The sequence below is a fragment of the Eptatretus burgeri genome, chromosome 10 (assembly GCF_056783735.1).
Source record: "Eptatretus burgeri isolate ZD-2024b chromosome 10, Ebu_testis_v1, whole genome shotgun sequence".
NCBI classification, from domain to species: Eukaryota; Metazoa; Chordata; class Myxini; order Myxiniformes; family Myxinidae; genus Eptatretus; species Eptatretus burgeri.
Genome location: NC_140970.1, coordinates 34,936,651 through 34,962,850, shown reverse-complemented (window position 1 = coordinate 34,962,850; position 26,200 = coordinate 34,936,651). Strand labels below are relative to the sequence as shown.

General features: G+C 43.4%; 1 protein-coding gene across 3 annotated transcripts in view; it reads left to right on the top strand.

Moving 5' to 3' along the window:
- LOC147018304 (cellular tumor antigen p53-like) overlaps positions 1–22,526 on the top strand; it is a 53,034-nt gene extending 30,508 nt beyond the window's left edge. For 2 of the 3 annotated variants that reach the window (XM_085897844.1, XM_085897843.1), the window contains exons 4-11: positions 7,626–7,793; positions 11,143–11,323; positions 11,503–11,618; positions 12,803–12,912; positions 13,212–13,414; positions 13,809–13,906; positions 14,068–14,192; positions 17,835–22,526. In XM_085897844.1, the coding sequence (XP_085753970.1) occupies positions 7,626–7,793; positions 11,143–11,323; positions 11,503–11,618; positions 12,803–12,912; positions 13,212–13,414; positions 13,809–13,906; positions 14,068–14,192; positions 17,835–17,883 (1,050 nt within the window). In that variant the 3' untranslated portion in view covers positions 17,884–22,526. Of the gene's footprint in view, positions 1–5,597; positions 5,808–6,040; positions 6,187–7,625; positions 7,794–11,142; positions 11,324–11,502; positions 11,619–12,802; positions 12,913–13,211; positions 13,415–13,808; positions 13,907–14,067; positions 14,193–17,834 lie in introns of those variants that run through there. The other variant, XM_085897845.1, reaches the window with a different exon arrangement.
- Positions 22,527–26,200: the final 3,674 nt, after the last annotated feature.

Genomic DNA, 26,200 nt, shown 5'->3' with positions numbered 1-26,200 from the left:
CATACTCCTTGCAGAACGTTGGTGCTGCCTAAGCAGTCTCCTTGGCTATTGGACACAATCCTGGACGGGTCGCCACTCCGACACAGTATACCCGCATGCTCGCACTCATTTTGCCGACCTCGGAAGGATGACAAGCAGAGTCGACCCCACCTGGTGTTAATTCAACAGCAGAGAGAGATTTGAACTCAGGATCCTGGGGTCCCAAGCTCACCACCCTAACCATTAAGCCAATGTCAGGCATATAACTAGTATGATGGGCCTGAAAGGGTTGTGCACAGGTATAGCATTTGCATTTGAGCTATCTGGTGTGGGTTTGATTTTAGACCCAACTTTTAATTGTCGAGGATAGGTTGCTTTGCAGGCAGACAGTTGCATCACAAAGCGTTCCATCCTTCGGATGGATGTTAGGCTGGGTGTCCTGACTGCAAGCATCAACTGGTGCAGGTTAAAGATCCCATGGTGTTTTTTTTGTGAAGAGTTAGCAGGCCTGAATAAATAAACCATCAGCACCCTGAATGTATTTCTAAAATCCTCAATTTTCATCTGATTGACTTGAAATTTGAAGAGCATTTATATTTCAGATCAATTAATTCAACCAACCAATTATTTTTGAGTTCAACATGGACCACCTTTCTTCTCACCTCTCTTCTTTCTTTCTTTTTAAATCTCACCTTTCTCAAAAACTCCTCCACACCTTTCTCCCTCAACTCTCCCCACTCCCCCTTCTCCCACCATTCACCCCCCTCACTCACTCACCCTTCTCAAAGTTGCCGCCCTCTCATCCACAAAGCTGCCTCCTTCCCCTGCCCTCTCTCCTCCATCTCATCACCATCTCCTCAAATCCTCAACTGCCTTCTGCCCCCTCTCTTATTATGCCCCACTGTACCTCAACCCAGCACCACAGAGCCTTTGCTCCTCTTCATCCGGCTCCCTCCCCAAGCACTTCTGCAACCCCCCCCCCCACACTCTTTCAACAACTCTCCTTACCTCCCCCCTCCCTTATCCTACCCTTCCCCCCCTGCATCCAAAGCCTCCTCTCCTCTCTCTTCATTAACAGTGTGGATCTCAAATATCCGGGGCCTTCACACAAACTTGACAGATCCTTCCATGCAGGTTGCAACTGACAAACCAGACATAATCTGCATAACAGAAACTTTCCTCCCTCAAGACGTCTCTGACTTCCTCGTATCTCTCCCTGGTTACTCCCTCCTCTGGTATGACAGACCTCAGCCTCGTCCTGGTGGAGGAGGTGATTTCTTCATCAAAGACTCTATTCCTCACTCTCCATGCACTGCCCTCACTCCCCCACACCCCCAGGAATAACTCTGGCTACGGCTTCCCCTCCACTCCCACCACATGTTTATATGTGTGCTGTACTGTCCACCAAACAGTGTGACTCCATTTACACCTCACTATCCGAAAACATGGACCAACTTCAATCCTCTCATCCGAACTCTCTCTTCCTCATATGTGGTGACTTCAATTGTCATCATGCCAGTTGGCTAGGTGTGGGGACCTCTCTCACCTGCCATGGCACTTCAGCAAAAGACTTCTGCGACTCCTTGGGACTGACTCAATCGGTCAACTTCCCGATCCGGATCTCAACCAACTGTACTCCATCTTTTCTGGATCTGATTTTGACAAATTTCTCTAAAAATATCTTCTGTTCTTCCTCCAATCGGTTCTTCTGACCACGTCCTTGTCAAAGTAAACATCTCTCTGGCTGTTATTAGAGAACCACCTCAGCACCATCGAGTCTGGAATTTTACTCAGGCCATTGAACTTCAAGACTGGTCTACCATCGCTACTTTCTCCAACATCAACTCATCCTGGGAATTCTTTCAAAGAAACTTGCTCTCCCTCATGCACAGATTTATCCCCTCTCATCTTCAGTTGTCCTACCCTTCCTCCCGCCCATGGTTCACTGAAGCTTGTGGCGAGGCAGTTGTCCTGAAACAACTTGCCTTTGTTTCATGGACAGCAAACCCAACTGAGGGTAATCTCAGTTCCTTCCATAAAGCTCGGGACAAGTGTGTGTCTACCTTCAGGAGAGCCAGAAAACAACATCTTTCTAATCTCAAGTCTGAACTCTCAAACCTCTCTCCCTCCTCCAAATACTGGTGGCGTCTAATCAAATCTGTTTCTGGTGTATGTTCCCCCTCCATACCCTCCCTTACCTCAAATGGCCGCATTGCTGACTCCGCACGTGAAAAGGCTGAATGCTTGAACTCGGTGTTTGCATCTAAATCTTGTGTCCGAAACCTATCACTTTCTGTACCCAGTCGCGCCCAGCTGTCCCTGGACTCTGTGTCCTTTTATTCTGATAAGGTGGGGAGCTTGTTGTCAAACCTCGACTCAGATTCTGCAACCGGTCCAGACGGCATCAGCCCACGTGTCCTAAAAACCTGCTCCTCTGCTCTTGCTCACCCTCTCTCTGTTCCATTCATCCTCCCATTTGCTCAGTCATCTGCCATCTGCTTGGAAATCAGCAAACATTACTGCCCTGCATAAAAAAGGTGCAAAATCAGATCCCTGCAACTACAGACCAATCAGCATTCTCCCTATCATCAGCAAGGTTATGGAATCCATTATCGCTTCAGACATTAAATCCTTCCTCTTCTCCAATGGCCTGATTTCCGATAATCAGTTTGTTTCAGACCAGGTCACTCTACCCTGGAGATGCTGCTTCTGTTCTCCCAACAATAGATGGAGGTCCTCAATGCCGGACATGAAATCAGAGCCATATCCCAAGACATATCGCGTGCTTTTGACACAGTCTGGCACCCTGCCTTGCTCACCAAACTCTCTTCCGATGGTATCGAAGGCCATCTCCACTCTTGGCTCACAGACTTCCTTTCTTGTCAAGCCAACGTGTGGCCCTAAATGGAATTCTCTCATCCCCTTTTCCTGTCGAGGCTGGAGTTCCTCATGGCAGCAATCTGTTCTTTTTCTGTTTTTCATCAATGATCTCTCTGACTCTCTGGAAAATCCTCTTTACCTCTTTGCTGATGACTCCACCCTCTGCCGTACCATCTGTCATCCCTCAGACCGGCAAGCAGCAGCTTCTTCGCTCTCTGCAGATCTGGATAAAATCACAAACCGGTCCAACACGTGGAACATGTCTTTCAATCCTGACAAATCTCACACTCTCACTATGTCTCTCCGAAAGGACCATTTAGAAAACACCCCCATCCACTTTCTCAACAATCCTCTGGAAGAAGTCCTTTCATTGAAGCTTCTGGGTCTCGCTATCTGCCATGATCTTTCTTGAGAAAGCCACATTTCCAACCTAGCCTCCATAGTCAGTCGCCAACTGGGAATCCTGTCATGCAAAGTCCTTCCTCAGCCAACCTGAGCTCCTGACCACATATAAAGCTTTTGTCCGCAGCCTGATGGAGTACTGCTCTCCCCTCTGGGCTGGTGCTCCTGCCTCTCACCTTTCTCGGCTTCACGCTGTGAATAACAAGGCATTTCAGATCATTGGTATCTCCTGCAATGAGGCTGAGTCTGGGCCTCTCACTCTCGAACCGCAGGCAGGTCGGTGGTCTTTCTGTTTTCTACCGTCTCCTCTCCGGTCTCGCCCCCACTGCTCTGTCTGCAATATATCCCCACCATATTTCCACAGGGTGCTCAAGGTCCGCCAACAACCCCCTTCTGGTAAAACTACCAAAATCACGAATCACTGCTCACCTTCACTCTTTCATTCCTCTTTTTCCCACCTTTGGAATAAACTCCCACACTCTCTTCAATCCCATTCTTCCCTCCAGGCCTTCAAAACAGTTGTTCACCACCACCTCTTATCTTCCCCCATCCAAAACCTCAATCCCACCAATTATTTTTGAGGTCAAATTTGTTTTATGGATTTTGCAAGTATCGTGCTCTGTATGACGTCTTCTTCTTGTTTGTTTTATTTGTTTGTTTGTTTGTTTGTGTACAGCTATCTCAAAAAGTTGTGGACATGTTGGGTGTGTGACAATGACCAACTGATTAGATTTTGATGAAGATCCGGATCCGCCTACGAGAATTTAATCGCGATTTTTTTACCATTGAGCAATAGGGCCAAAAACTATATGTCGCACAATATCTCAAAAACATGTAGACGGAATCAGTCGAAACTTGGTGGACACGTTGGGTGTGTGACAAGGAAGAATTTATTCAATTTTGGTGAAGTTCCGGTTCCGGATCTGGCTACTAGAATTTTAAAAGTGATTCTTCACCATTGAGAGATCGGGCCAAAAATGATATATCACAAAAATTTATTGGGCTCGATATGTTCTCATGGATCAGGTATTGCGTGGTGGAGTTATGTGCTCTGCTGATTGCCCTTCTTGGTTTTTACTGTTATTATCTTAACAAATGTTTTGTTTGCTCATTTTGACTTCCCTCATTCTGCATGAATATTATGTATCTGTCGACAAATTATGACTTCACACTCGCATTGGAAGTCTTACCTTCATTAAGTCAGAACTAAGAAGACTATTTTGCTCTCATTACGTTGTTTGTGGATATTTATACTATGAATAGCAAGGTAGCTGCCCTACAGGTGAACTTGTTCCAAGCATGCAACATGTTCGTCTGGCGCATGCCTTTATTTGGGCGGTGTATAGGTAACTGACAGCTTTGTATACGCAAACCCCCCCCCCCGGGTTACGTGCATGAAGCAATACATACCTACCGCTTCTAGTCACCTCACTGCACTGGAAAACTTGGGGGCATGAACACTGTACTGTTTATGGTGGAGTCTTGTAATACCAGGGAATACCTGGAGGTGGCGCTACACGATGTGCATTTCCATGGACAATTTGCATCCTCTCCTTCTCCCCCTCAAGACCACCAACAAAGATAGAAACGCCCTTATACATTAATTGGGGTCATGCTTATCCTCTGTAGCAAGTCTGGATGTAATTGTCCCAGAACTGTCGAAGGAGTAGAGAAAAACACAAACACTGGTCTGTGAATTATAGTAAGGATTACGCATTATATATTTCATGGAAAGTCAGTTTCTGGTGGTGTTGTTGAGATTCTATCTCTACAATATAATTATATCCCAATAGTAACCTCTTCGTAAATCCTCCTTTGAGGTTGTCTCGACCTTGTGTCATGACAGCCTTTTAAATGTGTCCTTCGGTGTTGACCATTGAAGCCGAGAGGGTTGTTTGCCCTTTCCTTTGTGATGTAAATTTTTTTTTCTCCTTCCATGGAGATTATAAAATTCTGGACAGCAGGTGATATGCAGGTGATTTGTCAGAACATTTTTTAGTTGGAATCAGGACTTTAACTCATTGACACTTTAACTCTTTTTGGTTTTGGCTGTTCATTGCCTATTTTGGCAACTTGCCTGGCAAGTTGTAACCTATCTGAGGCTTGTAATGGTTCTGTCTGCATGTTAGGAATCGCCCGTTCCTTTCCCTCTCTCAAACCCTAAACTTTTGAGAAGGAAGGAAGACGCTGAGCAGAAGAAAACCTTTATTCATCTTCTGTTGCAAATGTTTCGCTGTTAGACCACTCTTTGGTGGTCTGAACGCACCAACCGATGCTTGAATTCCCTTTCCCGTAAATATTGGCACAGCCCGGGTAAGTGACGCAGAGGGCCTTGCATAATTCTGCCCAGCCAGTTGGGCATGCCTGGGCTTGTCCTGCTCCATAAATTAGCAAATCTGTCCACGTGAGCTCGAAAACTTGGTCTTTTGAGTGTCAGCGACGATTGAACGCCGACACCATAGTGGTGGTCAGCCACCGGGTACCTTCATTTCCTTAGCAGCTGTTTCCTGGTGGCATTTCTCTGACATCTGATTTATCTTCGTTCGGTGAGAAACTTTGTTGAACACCTCGAGTTGTCACTTTTTTTTTCTCTCTTTGTTTTTTTTAATGCCTTCAAAATGTAACATTTGTTGTCATCATTCTTGTTGCGTTGCTCAGTCGGGTGACTGATTCCATCCATCGCTTTTCAGATTTTTAAAGTTTTTATTTTGTTTTTTGCTTCCAGACTCTTTTTTGTTTTTTTTTGAGTGTTCATGTTTGTTACCATGAATTATCGCAGGCTGTGCAGAAACTTTGGGGGGGAAGGGGAAAAGGCCAGAAGGGCAAAGGAAACAATCTCCCAAGGAAAGTTTAACAGCCTCGTGTACATTTGTCGTCATGGTTTACTTAGACGCCATTTCTTCCCCCACAAACTTGCTCTTGCTGGTGAGTCACGATCCAAGATGTCTTTTGCTCCTGATCAGTGCGGTTACGGTACATTTGCTTTTTAACTCTAAACTTCTCCTGATGAATCCGGTCGAGAAACTTTGCTTTGTGTTTAGCATGGTCGTTCAAAAAGTTATCCGATCGAGATGCTCACAGCAATCAAAGAAACGCCATTTCATTTCTTGAATCAATAACTATATGTATATGGAATCATTTTTGTTGTTAATTATATATTGTTGTGTTTTCAAGATATGGATAAATGCTGGATTGTATATCTGAGGACCAATCTATTAAGGTGACTGGTCGACCTGTTGAGCTGTTAATTCATCTTTCGTGAAGGTACAAAGTGTGTTGACAAATGAATGAAGATGATCTCACATTGTGATATTGTTTGAGTGCATGGGGGACTGTATAATTATGGTTTACATACTGATGGAGTGGGAAGGGAGTGTAGCATTTAAGCTGTTGAATAATGTTGTGAGTGAGGTGACTGGGGGAGTTGGAAGGACGAATTGTTTGGGGGGAGTGGGAGAGGGTGGTGGGGTTCCTCCAATTTTATTTATTTATTTGTCTTTTTCATTTTGAAATCTAGGAATGATGATATCTTGATATGTGTTGATTATAATGATTTAACTAGAAATTGTTTCTGGTAGTTGGAGGCATTTTGACAGCCCTATGCCATCATGCTGTGTTTGCAGACTGTTTAAAGAGAGCGATTCTTTCCTTAAATGGGCATGAAGTTTGGTGCACAGCGTTTCTTTGCCACATCAGCACATTTAATAATTTCCACTTTGGTGTTGAATCTTTACTGGAAAGTTTACTTAACTCAAACTCAGGAAGAGTGTGTGCACTTGAAGCTCATCACAGCAGCTTAAGAGAAGCGTTAATCCTGGCATGTGATCAAATCCAATTGGCACAGGACAAACAAAGTGATAAATGGGCGAACAAGGCTCTGCACCGCTACAAGTGTGGGGATTGTGTGTTTTAATAAATAATAATAGCCAATTGCAGAGGATGCTCCACCAGTGTGGTATTACATTGCAGGGAGGCCGTAGTGTGTGTGGGTGCGAGGGAAAGGGTGGGGAATGGGGAGTTGGTGGTGGGGTGAGGGTGTCAGTACGGGGCTTTCTCATTACATGTGGAAATGAGTTCAATTTTTTTTTTCACCTTTTTTGCATACGTATTAAATAGATGGCCACTAACGTTTGATATTCACCTTTCCATACCTGCCAGCAAAAGGATTGTTTTAACAATCCTATTGTGATTGCATTCCATCCTTAAAGCAGATTGTTGCTTATGTACTCCAAGTTTTACAACTGAGAACCAGTCGAATGTTTATTTATGGTAAACCTTTACAAGTGCTCATCACCTCCTTTGTGTGGTGGTCCCCAGTGATGGATTTTGGAGATGTCTCTTTGTCCACCTTTTTCTTCTTGTAGCCCTTGCAATGCCTTTCGTCGCTTCCCAACTACGAACCAATGGTGCCTTCAGAAGACTCATGGGTGAGGCAACAGCCTCTTGTACCTTCAGATGAAGAATACCCTGGTCCCCATAACTTTACTATCTCCTTCCAAAAATGCAGCACGGCCAAATCAGCTACATGGACGGTAAGAAGGTCCCTTGAGTCACAAACCACAAGTAAATTTGGATCCATGTAAAAGTTGGCCATTTTAGCCCATCGTTTGTTCTGCATGTTAAACAACCACTTCTTATTTACTTTGCATGTCCCAGAAACTTAATCTCTTGGGTGAGTGTATGTTGTCATGGTAATGGCACAAAGATCTACTCTATTAGAAGAAACCATGTGAGCTTTTAATTCATCTTGAATGTACAGGGTGACCCCCAAAAAAGCAGAACCCATACTATTTAATATAAAATCCTCGTTTATTACTCAAATGGCACATTTTGGCACAGCTGACCTTGAATAGGCCAGGACCGGGCTGTGTTTAACTGTTCTTAAATGACGTGCTCCAAATGCTTGCCATGGTGCTGCAAGCACACTTGGATACAGTGGGCAAAATGGTTGATCACTCTGACACATACCACTGAAGGAATTAAGCAAATTTTATCGATGATTGTTGCTTTGTGTTTGTTAGTGGATTGCGGCCTTTCTCTGTAGACGTTATCCTTCAGGTTGCCCCAAAGATAGAAATCTGGCGGTGACATATCTGGTGATCGTGGGACCCATTCAACAGCATGTCTTCAACTGATGACTCTGTCACCATAGTGCACGTTGAGGCAGTTAAGTGAATTATTTGAAGTATGGGGATGGCTCCATCCTGTTGAAACCATTGTTCCTCTCTCGTAACACCCCTGCAGCTGCCAAGGGATCTCCAAAAATTACCAAGAACTTGGATGTAACATTTTGTATTGACAGTCAATGCCTTGCCTGTGTCGTCCTGAAACCAGAAAGAGCCGAGGATTCCCTGTTTATAGATCGCAATCCAGGCATTGCATTTTTCTGAGTGGAGAGGTCAGTCAAGTACTAGATCGGGGGATGTCGATCCCCAGTTTATGCAGTTCTTGCAATTGACATGCCCATAAAAGAGGAAATGGGCCTCATCAGAAAACCAGACATTGTCATGTCGTTGAAGTTGAAGGGAAAGGTGTATGCTACATGTGTGAGGAGTACAATGATTTATGGGAGTGAGACATGGGTAGTGAACACAGAGCAGCAACAAAGGCTGGAAAGGGTTGAAATGCGAATGGTTCGGTGGATGTGTGGAGTATCGTTGAGAGAGAGGAAGACAAATGATGACTTGTGGAAGATGATGGGAATAGAGTCTGTGATGGATGTTGTGAAGAGAAACAGGTTGAGATGGTTGGGTCATGTGTTGAGGAAGGATGAAAGTGACTGGGTGAGAGGAGTGTAGTAGGAAGTCTGACGACGGGGAAGACCGAGAAAAACTTGGCTAAAGGTGGTGGAAGAAGAAATGTGGGCAAGGGGATTAAGAAGGGGAGATGCAGAAAATAGGGTAAAGTGGAGAAGGTTGTCATGGTGCCCACAAGGCTAACCCCCACTTTAGCAGGGAAAATGGCCTTTAAATGCTTGTTGTGTTGTTGTCAGGGAAATTAGGCTTTTCTTCAATCTTGTCTGCAAACCCACTGGCACATTGTTACTCTTTTCTGTATGTGGGCTGCACTCAGTTTATGTTTAGTCTGAATTCTGTATGGATACAGTTTCGCATCATGGATGAGAATTCTTCTCACTGATTCACGTGAAATTCCAAGCTGTTTTTGATTCCGACACCTGAGAAATTTCCTCGGGGTTATGCTCACTGAATCATGAACAAGGTCAATGTTCTCAGGAGGCCTTTCACCTTGAGTACATCCTGAATGTGTTGGTCCTCCAGCACTTTTACTGTTAAGATTTGTGACAATGCCTTTTTGACCTCGGCAAATATCCGTGACTTGCAGGGTGCAGTGTCAGTTCCAAACTCACGTTTAAACTCAATTTGAAAATCTCGACAGAATAAGTATTTTGCCTAATTGTTCCTGGCATCTTTAAAAAGTGAAGAATCATCACCAACTTTCATATAATCTGTCTTGTGGTTCACTCTTCTTCAATCACCTGGAAAAAACAAAAGGTGGCATTAATAAGTCAGAAGATATTAGACAAAAGGTGGGTTCCGTTTTTTAATTTTTTTTGTGTCACCCTGTATCTATTGCTGAATAAGGTGATTAATTTTTTTTAAATATTATTCTTTATTGTGAGTAATGGTTATTTTTGACTGCTTTTGAGGAAATACTGCAGTAGGTCTAATTTCCATACTGCATATATCCCATTGTTGCCTGAAAGGGTGAAAAGCAAAGCTCAGTTGTAGACGTTGTAAAGAAATGGAATATCAAATACTGCGTTGGAGTCATCAGAAGGAACATCAGAAGAAGGAAGTAAAGAGTAAAGATGGAGTCATCAGGAGGAACCTGGATAGGATTCGGGTTTCAGCCGCTACTCCACAACCCTCAAACCCATCCAGGCGCAGCCAAGTAAGCCTTGCAGAAAAATTTCTGCAAGAGTTCACTTCTCCTTCGAGAGATAGTTTCATGAAAGAGAGAAATAGACAGGAAAAGAGGAGAAAAAGCAAGAATTAGAATGAATAAAGAGAATTATAAAATAAAAATTTGAAAGAAATGTGAAGAGAACAAAGATGTCAGGAAGAACCCAGACAGATAGATTTGAGGAGGTACTCCCCAGGCTCAAACACAGCAACATGTACAAGCTACCAGAGGTCCATCAATGGGGAAGCACAGTCCGCACAGTGTCAGGATATGGTACAAACACAGTGAGATGGAAAACCAAGAAAGAACCCAAAGAGGTAAAGAGCAAAGATGTTCCATCAATGAAGTAAAATTTAATCAATTTAAAAAGGCACGGTTCCATTCATACCATAAATATGAATTGAGCTTACTTTTTCAATTTATTTTAACAATTGGCTTCCTTCTCTTATTAAATTGTATATAACACATTTTGATTTTGTAACTTACATTTAACACCTGGCATAATGATGGAATTGTTTTCTTCGGCCTGGCCTTGTGCAGTGATACATCAGCATGATGAAGCAGCAAAGCAAGCTTTGGCCCGCAGGTGTGCATTTGTAGCCAGCTTGGGCAGAGTGAAAACACTGTCCCGTAACCCGTGTTCATCATGTTATTACATGAAAAAAAAATTTTCAGGTGTAACATCTTATATGTATTTACAGCATCGACATATAGCTCTATTTTATGTGAACTAAAGGATCTCATCGATTTTCTATTTAATGGCAGAATTTGATATTAGTGATAATTATTGTATGAATAAATGAGTGAGTGAATAGAATTTAGGCTATGTTTACATTCTCCATTCAGATGCTTAACATGGGGAGATTTTATATTTTGGGGGGGGGGGGGCAATAAGTATCAATTTGACAATGTAATTTTTTCTGACACCAATGTGTTTATTTCTCACCACATCTATAGTATTCATCGGATCTATGCAAGCTGTACTGTCAGCTCGGCAAGACGTGTCCCGTGCAGCTGTGCACTAGCGGCACTCCGCCACCTGGTGCCTTCTTGCGTACTATGCCGATATACCGCAAGGCTGAGCACGTCCTGGAGGTTGTGCGACGGTGTCCCACACACCAGTTCGGCGAAAACACTGGTACAAATGCACTTTACGAGAGGTAGGAGTAGGAGTTAGCTGGGTTCGGTTGAGGTCATCAAGATTATTTATCTCATTTAGGGATGGGAGAAAGAACGATCTATTATTATTTTTGTTTGCAATTGCTGGTCCTACCCCTGGTTTTATGTTTCTTTACTTTTGCCCTGTTCTGTTCTTAGATCAACGGGCTCCCAGTAGCCATCTGATAAGGGTTGAGGGAAGTCCAAATGCTATGTACATGGAGGACGCGCAAACACATCGGCAGAGTGTTATTATTCCATATGCCAATCCACAGGTATGCATAAGGCTGATGCTCCCAGCAATGTTTCCTTTTTTGGCTTCTTTTTCAAAATGTAATCAAAAATCTATTTGTGTCGATCAATGTGTGTACATATTAAAGATATTGAGCAATTCTCAGTCTTATACATCCTACTTGGTGTAAATTGGTGTCATCCGAGATGACCCAATTGGTGGAAGGTGGCTGGATGTCATCCGAGAGGTTGTAGTTGGTGTAACTTCATTGTGTGTCATCCTCGAGGTCCAACTTGGTGTAAGGTGGTTGGGTGTCATCCTAGAGTCCTACTTGGTGAAACGTAGTTAGGTGTCATCCTAGAGTCATACTTGGTGTAAGGTGGTTAGGTGTCATCCTAGACATCCTACTTGGTGAAAGGTGGTTAGGTGTCATCCGAGACCTCCTACCTGGTGAAAGGTGGTTAGGTGTCATCCTCGAGTCCTACTTGGTGTAAGGTGGTTAAGTGTCATCCTAGACGTCCTACTTGGTGCAAGGTGGTTAAGTGTCATCCTAGAGTCCTCCTTGGTGAAAGGTGGTTAGGTGTCATCCTAGAGTCCTACTTGGTGAAAGGTGGTTAGGTGTCATCCTAGAGTCCTACTTGGTGTTAGGTGGTAAAATGTCATCCTAGACGTCCTACTTGGTGTAAGGTGGTTAAGTGTCATCCTAGAGTCCTACTTGGTGAAAGGTGGTTAGGTGTCATCCTAGAGTCCTACTTGGTGTGAGGTGGTTAAATGTCATCCTAGACGTCCTACTTGGTGTAAGGTGGTTAAGTGTCATCCTAGAGTCCTACTTGGTGGAAGGTGGTTTGGTGTCATCCTAGATTCCTACTTGGTGAAAAGTGGTTAGGTGTCATCCTAGAGTCTTACTTGGTGTAAGGTTGTTAGTTGTCATCCTAGACATCCTACTTTTGGTGCAAGTTGGTTGGGTGTCATCCGAGATGATCCAATTGGTGGAAGGTGGTTGGATGTCATCCTCAAGGTCTTATTGGGTGCTATATTGTCAGGTGCATGCAAAAACAAGCAAACGTTTCCATTTACCAATTATTCAGTACATATGTAAACCAAATCGTAATTAGCAGAGTTCCCCGTCCTTTGAATAATTAATCAAGGGTATTTTGTGCTGCTGACAAGGAAAACAACCTTTTTCGGTCGTTAGCCTGTGTTCTGTCTGCTCCTTTCTGCTTCCAGGTTGGGACAGACTTTACAAAGGTTCATTACAACTTTATGTGCAATAGCAGCTGTGTGGGCGGCATGAACAGACGTCCCATTACGACCATAATTACTCTGGAAACACATGAGTATGTCTTGACCACTTCCCTTGAATTTTGATTGCATCCGATACATAGTCCAAACTTTTATTACAGCTTTTCTGTACTTTTGCATGAGCACACTTTCATTTTTAAGTCCAAATGATGTTGGGATTTTCGCCATGAACCCGTCATCACCATTTATTGGCAATATCACCATTTGTCATCATTGTTTAACTGTCCAAAAGATTAAAGGTGCAACCAACCATGGCTTGTGTGTACATCATGTCTTCGCATTTTTGATGTGGCCGTGAAAGCACATTTACATTTCCAACCCCTCCTCCTTGCAGTGGACAAGTTTTGGGACGACGGTCATTCGAGGTGCGTGTCTGTGCCTGTCCGGGGCGTGATCGGCAGACTGATGAAAAGCAATTCCATCGGTTGTCTCGGGAAAGACTGGACTTCCCATCATCTTCCGAAGAGCGGTTGAATCAGGAAGAAACACAGGAGCAAATGAAGACCCCAAATAGTGGAGAAAAGATCCACAGGCCGAGTGAGTTCTGGGATTTGATGAATAACGACTCCCGAAGAGTTGTCCTCATCTTTCGGATTATCAATGTGGCAGCGGCATTCTTTATTTTTCTTTCAAATATTTTTGTGATCAGCATGGACAGGTGGAGCATGAGATTTGTTTTTTTACATTACAAACTCTTTCCCTTCGTCGGTGATCAGTTGTACTTCTCTTGTGTCATGCGATGTAATTGTTGTACTCTGGTGATGGTGTCGGAAGGCAGCATAAGCTCAATTGGTCGAAGTGTTTCATCCTGCATCTACCTTTCCTTTTAGTACCATGGTTCTGATAGTACCAGTAGGTTAGCATTATTTTCGTAAGTAAAAGTTAAACATTCCTGTACTTGTATAAGACGTGTCTATTCCTTTGCCTTCAGATATAACCTTGAAACGACCAATCAAAACAGTGCTGAGCAGTGGGAAGAAAGTGAAGACTGAGAAATGTCGTGACGGTGATGAAGTTTTCCTAATTGCAGTAAGTTTATTTTCGACAACTTCTCAAAAGCCGTTGAAATCCCTGTAGTTTGGTGCAATTTTTTTAAACCATCTTTGTCGATGTTTACATTCATTCTCTCGCTCTGCTCCCTTTCCTGCCACCCTGCTTTTTGTTCCTCCATTTTTGTTTGTACATTATAGGTAAAGGGACGAGAGGCTTATGAATATCTCATGCAGATCAAGGAGAAGTTTGAGCTTTCACAACAAGTTCCTCTTCATGCAGTTGATCAGTACAAGCAGCAACAAAAACAACTGTTGCAACAAGCGTAAGTATCTCACTTGATAATATTTATCAATGGTGTCATTGTCATTTTCAGGACACTGAATTGGCATCACATTGGTTGTGGTTTTCTATCCAACTGGGGCAACAGTATTGATTTTTCTCAGATTGTAAGTACTTCGGCGCCAACATAACTCCAGGGGACTTGAATGTTGATAATTGGTTTTGAAAAATCCCAGCTGCCTCACTGATTACATTCAAATCAATGGAAAATACGAACCTGTGAAGAAGATTACGTAAAATCAGGAGGGAATTAAAGTAGAGGATTCTGTATGGGTCGAGATTGGAGAGTGTAAAAACAGTAAGATACTGGTAGATGCTGTTATAGGGCTCCATGTGTGAAGAAAGAGGAGGAAGGAGAAGTACATGAAGAATTCAAAAGGGCATGTGGTAAGTATGCAGACATGGTAATTCCTGATACACCACATGGCCAAAAGTATGCAGACACCCTTTCTCATTAGTGGATTTGGCTATTTCAGCCACACCCATTGCTGACAGGTAGAAAATCAAGCACACAGCCATGCAATCTCCATAGACAAACATTGGCAGTAGAATGAGCCGCAGTGAAGAGATCAATGACTTTCAATGTGGCACCGTCATAGGATGTGGACCCGTTGAGGAATGGCAGCGGGAGAGTGGTTAGTGATGAAAGTGAGATGGCAGGCTTATTAAACAGGTATTTTGCTTCAACTTTCACACAAGAACAGTCAGGAGAATTGCCAGAAGCTGAGAGTATCTATCGAGATGAGGAAGGGCTTTTACAGAAGATCCAGGTTGGAGTGGAGGAAGTAAAGGAACAGCTAGGTAATCTAAGAGTAGATAAAGTCCAGATAATATGCAACTGAGAGTATTGAGGGAAGTGGCCGAGCAGGTAAGTGAGATGTTAACAGATATTTTCAATAGTTCCCTGGAGTCAGGACAGGTACCAGAATATTGGAGAGTAGCAAATGTAACACCATTATTTAAGAAAGGATCCAGAGAAGAAATGGGAAACTATAGACCTGTTAGGAACCTGGAGACCTTAATTAAGGAACAGTTGAGGAACCATTTAAACAAATACAAACGAATTAAAGGTAGTCAGCATGGGTTTACCAAAGGTAGTTCCTGTTTAACAAATATTTTAGCGTTCAATGAAGCAATGTGATTGGGTGGACGAGGGGAAGGCAGTGGACATAGTACATCTAGACTTTAAGAAGGCATTTGATAAGGTACCACATCGGAGGTTGTTAGCCAAAGTGAGGGCTTGTGGAGTGGCTGGTCAGGAAGCTAATTGGATTGCAAACTGACTTGGTGATAGGAAGCAAAGAGTGGCTGTGAGTGGTAGGATGTCTTGCTGGGAGGATGTAAGTAGTGGTGTACCTCAGGGATCAGTACTCGGACCATTACTATTCATTATTTACATCAACGATTTGGATAATGGGGTAAAGAGTAAGCTTTCCAAATTTGCAGATGACACAAAGCTTGGAGGTAAGGTGGATAGCAGAGGGGAAGGTGATCAGATGCAGGAAAGTATTGATACTTGCATAGATTGGGCAAAAGATTGGGAGATGGAATTTAACCTGAGCAAGTGTAAGGTGTTGGGGTTGGGAAAGAACAATGAAAATAGAGATTACATGATGCAAGGGGTAATTTTGGAGCGTGTCACACAGGAGAAGGATCTGGGGGTGGTAATAGATATGGGAGGTAATCAGGCAGCACAATGCCAGGCAGCTACAGGTAAAGCAAATAGGGTTTTAGGCTGTATTCAGAGGGGGATCATTTATAAATCAAAAGAGGTGGTGTTAACTTTGTTCAGGAATTTAGTGAGGCCACATTGAGAATATTTTGTGCAATTTTGGTCACCACAACTTAGGAAGGACATGGATGCCATCGAGAGGGTTCAGCACAATGCCACTAGATTGATTCCGGGCCTAGCTAGATTCAGCTATGAGGAGCTGCTGGAGGAGTCAGGGCTTTTTACACCAGAAAGGAGGCAGTTACAAGGAGATATGATCGAGAAGTTTCAGATAATGAAAGGTATAGATAAAATAAGTGCAGATGAATTATTCAACAGAGTAGACAGTGATAGAACCAAGGGCCATATCCTGAGAGTAAAGAAGAGGAGAGTTAAGACAGTAACAAGGCAGGGGTCTTTTACTCAGAGAGTAGTTGTTGCATGGAAAGTTAGTGGCAGCAGAAACAGTGGATAAGTTTAAATTGGAATTAGATAGGTACCTGGAAGTTATGGAGACAGAGGGGTATGGGGATGTTGGTAGGACCTTCAGGTAGCTTGAGCATTAATGGGTGATTGTGTGCATGTGTACGGAGTGCTGTTGGTCGAGGTCTCGTTAAAGGGTGCTGTGTGTTTTTATCCGAGCCCATGCCCCCTCCCCTGGGGGGGTGGGGGAATACAAAAACTACCCCCCCAAAAAAAACACTTTATTTAAAAAAACAATTAAATAAAACATTTTGCATTTTCTTATTTGATCTTGTATTGATAAATTGGTGTTGATGTGGCAGAGACTTCATGGGCTGAATGACTTCCACCTGTCAGATTTCCTTGTGTTTTACCTGCAGTTGGCTGAAGTGTACTGTGAAATGGCCTCGTAAGCTCCAAACGGAGATTTGAGATGGGATCTAAATGTTGCCTTTAAACAGACTGGACTGGACCTGGATGTGCTGTAGTTATGATGTTTACCCCATTTCAGACGCAATCGGGCAACTTACATGTACATATTATGTGGAAACGGAGGTGGGGGGATCCATAGCAAGATTGTGGTAAAAGTGTAACATGGTCCATGTGTTTTGAGTAGGTTAGATTGCCATCTAACAGGAACCTGCTTGAGTGAGTCATTTTGTTACATGTAACGCTGAGGAGGCAGCGTATGCAATTTTAGACGGGATAGTCAGAGTAACATTGTATGCAATGTGTAAACACCTCTTGTTTGTTGGTGGGGCCAGGTGAGGACTTCCTGTTTCGAAAAGTTTGTCACATGTGCGAAACCCACACGTGCGTGCCAGCCATGGCTGCGCAGTGTGCTGTGGAGCCAGAAGTGGAAAAGGGTTCATTTTTATTGGTGCCGCCCCATGGGTGGAATGGCCCAGAGGAGGACTCTGTCCAAAAAAGGAAGAGGAAGAAGAAGGGCCGAGATAAGCCCGGAAGAAGAAACGACCTGTGAGAGAGAGGAGAACTCCACGTGCAGGGAGGCAAGAAGCGAACTCCGAGAGACAGGAGAACCCCGTGTGCAGAGAGGCAAAAGGGGGTGAAGAAAAAGGACATGGAGAGAGGACGGAGTGTAGACCAGGAGGACTCATGTGGAAAAGACAGAGTGGGTCATGAGAGCTGGTTGAGGGGCTGATCATTTCTGGCGCTTTCTTAGACATACCAAAAACTTTTCTTGACCGATCCCCACAAGGTGGGATCAGGTGGGGCAGTAGTCGTAGTAGTAGTAGTAGTAGTAGTAGTAGTAGTAGTAGTAGTAGTAGTAGTAGTAGTAGTAGTACTTCAGGGTGTATGTACTTTGTCTGGCTACCAGGTGTCAGTTTGTCAACATCTATTCACAGATGTATCACCTTTTGGTGCACTATCTTGCAAGCTCACTTTAAACAGTACCCCACTGACCTCTTTTCCACCCTTTTTGTTTTACAGACTCATGGACTGGAAAAAAGGAGATGGCAAAAATAATTCACAGGCATAAACTCAGGGCTTGAATACTTATTAAAAAATCATGTTTAGCGCTTTATTGCTATCATGTTTGTTCGAATAGATTATAAGTTTTGAAGCATTAGGTTTCTAATACTTTGTTTCAGTAGAGTAAGCAATTTTGAAAAGCGTTATTGAGTGGTAACGCTTAGTTTGCGAATGATTACATTGGGACCATGCAGGAAAGTGTGTCATAGTGTACAGACAGAAAAGTGGACAAAGAATGCACATTCCGCTCACACCCAATATTGATTACCTTGTTTACCATATTCCTGGGTTTACCTGAATGTGGTGTGGGAGAGTATTTTGAGATGTCAAAATCATGGTTCAATCTGTTGCAGTCTCTGTCAGTTGCAAAGGCACCTGCAACACCGAATCAGTCACTGAAATGCATTTAGGAGAAGGAATCATGTCAAAAAAGTGAGATGGCATTTGGAGTTGCACGAGAGCAGAGTAGAAGGTTTGAGTACAGTTTTCATTCCTTGCTCGAAGGCAGCTGAAATTGGGGTTTCCTTTGTTATCCCTGTCCACGGGCCTCGCCGAGACTTTCACTGCTGTCTACAGATGGTGATATCTTTACACCATGCGTTTCCTCACTACTCACTTGAAGAGCTGAAGTAGGGACTGTCATCCTTTTCCTGGTCCATAAGTGCTCAACAAGGGTTGGGTGTTTTCCACATCTTGGGGACCCCAACACCTCTAACATCATCAGTGCTTCCTCATACAGGTGCTGAACCCTGTACAATCTGTGCTACGTCTGTATGTTGACATACTGGTGGTATTTTTTTAACCTTTCGATCACGACTGGGAAAGTATCCTCTGACATCCTCAGTGCTGGATTAACCTTTTGTGGGCCTGACGCTAAACCATTTTTTTTTGGAGAAGGCCCCCATTTGTTTAAGTATTGTAAAAGACATGACATCGACACAGAAGTTGTCTTTAACACAGCACACAGCTGCATGGGTTTTATTTACCGTATTCACGAGTTTAAGTTGCGGATGGAGATGACTGCCATGAGGGTACTGCTAATGGTTATTTCCCTGTAGGTTTTCTGTATGTTGTTCTGTGTTCGGAGAAAGGATTTCATCAGCAATAGCATGTTTGTCGTGAAACTCATCAGTGTAGGCTGGACCCACCGGAGTATCAATTGCGCACTCATTGCCGTTATCACCAGCAGTCAAAGACACAGTTGCTTCATTAACAGTCGAAGTCGGAAGCACTGTTACTGCCATCCTCTGCCATCCTCAGTAACTGCTTATACGAGGCAGTTTTGTTTTATTTTCGTCCAATTCTGCTTTATGTTTGTGTTTCTGAGTACCGCTTCAATGGTTTTTTCATCATTTTAATCTCTAGTTCTCCTCTAAAACGAACTCTCCCACTCTGCTTCTCACCTGCACCTGAAACAGCTTGTGCACTGGAACATACGCTGTTTACGCTGCACTGGAACGTACACTGTTTACAATGCAGTGAATTCACGTGCCAGTAAATTTCTGCAGTGCGGAAATAAAATGTAAACTACAACAACATGATTATATGGCGCTTAAAATATATATACACCTTTTCAAATGTTTTTTTAGGAACAATTTTGGTCGTTATAGGCCCCTTCTGAGTGTGAGCTCGGTGCCATTGTAAATCATTAGGTTTCTATGGTGATGCATCCTTCGTACAATCCTCCATCATGACACCACTTCACTACCCAGGCAATCCTGATTCTATTGCCACAAATTTATATCCATCTATTTCCACAGTCTGCCACTGAAAAGGATTCACAGTTTTATACTTATAGGCCTCACCATCAGCCATGACTGCTTCTTGGCTTACCACACCGCATTTCAAAGCTGGCCTCCAAAGGCAGCCACAGACTGGGCATCCTGTCATTCCAAGTGAATTCTTGCAAAAGTACAACTACTCGGTCAACAAGACTTTTGTCTATAGCTCTTTTTCTTCTTGCGTATGGAAGCTTGGCTGCTGGGTAGCGATCATTTTGCTGGGGTACAACTATGCTGCTGATGCTGTGCCCCTATACCAGCACAATGGCACTCATTTCCCTGACCTCAGGAGGATGACAGGCTGAGTCAACCCCACCTGGTACTGATTCAGCAACCAACGGGGCTCAAACTCAGAACCCTAAGATTCCAAGCCAGCCACCCTAACCACGAAGCCAAAACCAGACTTGTCTGTAGCTCAGTGGAGTACTGCTCTTCCCTATGGGTTAGCACCCCAGCATCATGTCTGTATTTTCTGGAATCGAATTGTTCTCAATATTATTGGTATCCCCCATGATGAGAGAGAAGCACAAGCAAGGCATGTTGCTCTCACATTGCAGACAGATATGTTGATAGCATGTCTTTTAACACTTCTCCTTTGGTCTTGCTCCCTCATCACTCTCAGGCCTCCAACTACCCAGCTCCTCAAGGATGCACACATTCTTCCAGTAACCCCACTTGGTTAATCTCCAATAAATGCAGGCTTACTGCATACTTCAACTCCATTGTTTCTGTTTTCTCCCGTTGATGCAACCTTCCTGATGGTGTTCAATTCCCGTCTTCCCTCCAAGGCCACCATATTCCTGCACTGCTTTGTGGGAAAAGCCAATTAGGTCCCCACATTCAATGGACACACTAAGTACTTAATGAGCCTGCAGAAATGAAACCAAGGCCGAGCGAAGTGAGGTCAAGGCCAATTATTCCTGATACACCACATGGCCAAAAGTATGCAGACACCCCTTCTCATTAGTGGATTTGGCTATTTCAGCCACACCCATTGCTGACGGGTATAAAATCAAGCACACAGCCATGCAATCTCCATAGACAAATATTGGCAGTAGAATGAGCCGTACTGAAGAGATCAGTGACTTTCAACGTGGCACCGTCATAGGATGCCACCTTTCCATCAAGTCAGTTTGTCAAATTTCTGCCCTGCTAGAGCTGCCCCAGTCAACTGTAAGTTCTGTTATTGTGAAGTGGAAACATCTTGAAGCGACAACAGCTCAGCCACGAAGTGGTAGGCCACACAAACTCACAGAATGAGACCGCCGAGTGCTGAAGCGTCTAGCGTGGAAAAATTGTCTCTCGTCGGTTGCAACACTCACTACCGAGTTCCAAACTGCCTCTGGAAGCAACGTCAGCACAAACACTTCGTCGAGAGCTTCATGAAATGGGTTTCCATGGCCGAGCAACCGCACACAAGCATAAGATCACCATGCGCAATGCCAAGCGTTGGCTGGAGTGGTGTAAAGGTCACCGCCATTGGACTCTGGAGCAGTGGAAACGCATTCTCTGGAGGGTTGAATCACGCTTCACCAACTGGCAGTCCGATGGACAAATATGGGTATGGCGGATGCCAGGAGAACGCTACCTGCCCGAATGCACGTGCCAACTGTGAAGTTTGTTGGAGGAGGAATAATGGTCTGAGGCTGCTTTTCATGGTTCATGCTCAGCCCTTTAGTTCCAGTGATGGGAAATCTTAATGCTACAGCATACAATAACATTCTGGATGATTCTGTGCTTCCAACTTTATTGCAACAGTTTCCTGTTTCATCATGACAATGCTCCCTTGCACAAAGTGAGGTCCGAACAAAAATGGTTTGTTGAGATCAGTGTGGAAGAACTTGACTGGCCTGCACAGAGCCCTGACCTCATCCCCATCGAACACCTTTAGGATGAATTGGAACGCCAACTGCGAGCCAGACCTAATCGCCCAACATCAGTGCCCGACCCCACTAATGCTCTTGTGGCTGAATAGAAGCAAATCCCCGCAGCAATGTTCCAACATCGAGTGGAAAGCCTTCCCAGAAGAGTGGAGGCTGTTATAGCAGCAAAGGGGGGACCAATTCCATATTAATGCCCATGATTTTGGAAATAGATGTTGGACGAGCAGGTGTCCACATACTTTTGACCATGTCGTGTATGTGAAACACCGAGCAACTCATGTCTACAGAAAACAGACTTTTTGGAATGCTGACTGCATTTTCCATCCAATCATCTGGTAACTTTGTTTAAAAAAAATTATCCATGGGTAGGTGCTCCTGTGTTGAATGATTTGTGTCAGTAGCTCAAGTGGTTGCGGAAAAACGAATTTTAAAGCAAACAAAGGTGAAAAAATGAGGGCGGAAGAAAAAAAAGAGAATTGTGAGGGCCAAGTTTCACAACATGGTCAAGGATGATTGTGGATGCCGATTACTGGTGAAAGTTTTTAAAGTATAGGATAAGGTCTTAGGTTATTTTATAATGTTGAAAAAGGAACAGCCAGCTGAACACCCTCTTCCTGAAGAAGAATGCCCTGTGCACTGCAAGCACCATCATATGTCTAATGCTTTGGGAACTGTACGCAGCCTAAACGTTTAATTGGTGATCACATTGAAATAGTTCCCTGGCAGAACATTTTATATTCAGATATTCAAAATGTTTAATTTCATAACCCAAGTAATACTGCTTAGATATCTTCTTGTTTGGCTGTGTTGTTGCTTTCCTTTTTATATTCACACTGGATTTAACATCAAAAGTATTTGCTCACGATTCAAAAGGGCATTGTTTTTTTTTGTTTGTTTTTTTTTGTACTTTTTTTTGTGGATGAACGGTTTCGTTATTAACAAAATTTTTATATGCCATAATAAACATGACAATGAAATGAAAAAAATGGCATCTTGTTTGAGAGATGTGGTGCAGTTGGGTCAGTAAGAGGTTTCCAGGTGTAAAACAGTAAGAGCCACCCACAAACGTAACTCGGTCCATCTGACGTTTTCCTCCCATTGATTCACAATTGCCGTCTCCATAGTCTCATAAGGCGCATACTGGTCAGAAAGTGTCTGTCTATGCCAAAGCGGAAAGTCATCAAATACACAGCAGAGCAGTGAGGGAAAGTCAGGCAAGCACATATATATGTGTATCAACGTGAGTAGATGTGAGTGGACAGAAGGTGCAAAAGATTTATGGGAGACAAGACAAAGTGGTGATGGGCTGTCATCTTGAAGAACTGCATGGAAGAACATGAGAGTATGCTAAAATAAGTAATGCCACACTTAAGAGGAAAATGGGATGAGGGGCTGAGGTGAACAGAAAGCATTAAACTTATGGACAGTACCAAGGTGTGGACTTCTGGTTGTACATGTGCAACCTTGAGAAGCTCACTAATGGTAGAGAAGCTCACATTGGAAGAGACTGTGGGAGGGGTGGGGAGATGGGGAGGGAGAGCCACATGATGTGTAAATGGACACGATGAGCTGATAATGACCAAGTTTGAAAATTTCCTACACTTCCAAAACAGACATATCCCATAACTGTTTATTGAGGATTTACCAGCCAATCACTTAGCGACTTAATTCACACATTTGAGTTCATTTATTTATTGTACTTGGGTGGGAAGGGGATCATGGAGTGTTTCCTCCTACTGGAGGTGCATACTCTTGACAATTGAGGGACACACTACAAGTCATGAATGTGTGGAACTAATTCTGAACAGATTTCCACCCCATCACAAGATGCAGGAAAATGTCTTTCTTTTGCAGCCAAGTCAATCAAATGCACATCATTAAGGACAATGCAACAAACTTCAGCCACTGGGAGCAGAGTGTCTTCCCTTCTCAATAAATGAAGAATTTAAAATTGGGAAGGAAGGGAAGATAAGGAAATTAATCCGAACACAAGTGGAAAGGGAATTGAAATTCGATGACTGTTGAAGCATAACATGAATTTGTCGGTCAAGTACGGTTTTGTGTACGTAACGTGGAAACTCCAAATGACTGAAAGTGGGCCAGGTAAGAAAAAACCCGGAAAAACATGAATTTAAATCCTGCATTCCAAATCAGTACGAGGACTTCAAAATAGCAAATTGAAGAAAATCACAAAAAATAATTGGTTTTGCAAAATTAATGCAGGAATAAAGCAGTCCTAAAATAACATAATTTCCATAGCAACAATTCATCCAATAATAAGATTGTACAGGGTGGGCCACAAAAATGTAACGAGTTTCAAATTATTATAATAATCTTAGAATGATATAAATGTTCAGCAAAGTTTTGTTTTTAGGATACATTTCTCTCCTGCGATATTATCGAATGAATGACCCCATGTCAACTGCTTGGCCGCAACGACAACTGGTGTAGAGACCGTGCATGCCAGAGATTTACCCCAAAATGACTGCTCAAGGCAATTTGATCATTAAACATACCTGAGCGGTTCCTGACTGGTGCCACACATGGGAACGACAGGACAAGACATTCTTAACCTGACTACACCAAAATGATAACCCATACGCCCAGCTAGACAACTTCACCCAAACCACATGTACTTTTTCTACCCAGGAAAATGGCTAAAACTACACGATTCACATATGGGGGTCTATGCCTTAATTCCAATAACTGCTCCACCCCTGTAGCACCCACAAACGTAGCACAGTTCCCTCCTCGAGACTTATTCTCTTGACAAGGTCAACCAATTCCAGGACTTACTTTAACATTCATTCGCTAATTATCTGAACCAATAAGTTAGAAAAGCCTGTGGAAGACGAGGCTGTCTAACCTGTCTTGCCCAACTAATCACCGGCTCGGGTCTGCGGAGCTGATTCCCAACTTGCAAACACCTGTGAACGACCTGTGCTTTGCAGAGCATGATAGGAACTGCACATGCCTTAGTGCAGTGCTTCTCAAACGATCTGATGTGGCGGACCGGCAGGTTTTTTTTTTTTCCAATGTGCCAGGGACCGGTACCATATTTGTGCCATATTATTATTTGTTTATGATCCGAGAAAAATATTGTTTGAACATCCATAGTAATATTAATTTATACCGGAAAAATATTAAAATAAAATGAATATAATAAAAGTTGACAAATTTTTTAATATATATTTTGTATTATATACATATAGACTTCTCTCTCGTATTTTGAATTTGTCGGCTTAAATATATTATTTTTCAAGATTTTACACATTTTCATTTTATACATACAAGTTATATATTATGATAATGTGAAACTGGAAACTCGCCGCGGACCAGCAGTCAATGACTCGTGTACCGGCATCGGTCCGCGTACCACCACTTTGAGTAGCACTGCCTTAGTGAACCTTGGTCATAACCTCCACTCAACCCCACTCATTCAGTCTTTTTTCCTGCCTGTGGAACCAATTTCCACATTCTCTTCAATCTAATTCTTCCCTCCAGGGCTTGACAGCTGTTTACCACTATCTCAGATCACCCCCTCCAAAACCATGATACCTTCAATCCCCATCAACCCTCCCCAAGCCCACTTCTGTCTAAGTTTCCAGTTTTTCCTTCTTGAGATTTTGTGGCTGTATGCATCTTGTCCACCCCGTGTCCTCCCCAACCCTAATTATTCCCCACATTCCTTATTTCTCCAAGTCTCTCTCCCCCCCCCTCATCTCTGCCATTGGTGTGCCCCCCCTCTTTCTACTGTTCCTTTTGTTCTGTTACGTCCAGATCTGTTCAATGTTCTAGCTTCTCCATGGGCCTCGACATTCATTGTACAGGGTGTTCCAAAAAGACCCGGACAACTTTGGTTGCTTTTATTTAAAACCACATGTGATACAACGATACCCTTTTGATAATATGATAAAGAAACTCATAAAGTTTTGTGCACGCCATCAATGCACTTCAATGTGAGCTCCCTTTGTCATGTGCAGGACATCAAGGTGGTGCACGAGTTCTTGCCATGTTCGTTTGCATCCACCAGTGCGCACACAGCTTTGATCCGGGAACAAAGATCCTGCAGGTTTTCCACCTTGGTGTTGTGGACATCTTTGACAAACCCCCTCAGAAAAAAAAATCAAGGGGGGTGATGTCTGGTGATCGTGGGAGCCAGGCAGTTGGTCCGTCTCGGCCATTCCAGCGACTTGGAAAATTTTCATTCAGGACAGCTCGAACGACTTAGGCCCAATGAGGGGGAGCGCCGTCCTGTTGAAAAATGATATCAGATTGCAGGTCTTCAATCTGTGGGAAGGCGAATCCTTCCAACATGTTCATGTAAATTGTTGAGGTCACTGTGTCATTCAAAAAGAAAAACGGACCCAGCAAGCGGCCATGGAAAAGGTCGCATCACACATTGACCTTTGGACTGTCACGTATGTGTTCAATGATCATGTGGGAGTTTTCAGAGCCCCAGATCCTCACATTGTGCGGGTTGACCTTCCCTGATGCATGAAGGCAAGCTTCATCTATGAACATGACCCTTTTCAGGTAATCTTCGTTATTGTCTGTTTGGGTCCATCATTTGGTTTGAGTTCCTGAAGGATCTGCACCTTATAGGCATAAATATTCAGTCTTTAATGCAAAATCCTGTGTGCAGTGGTGGTTGGTAGTG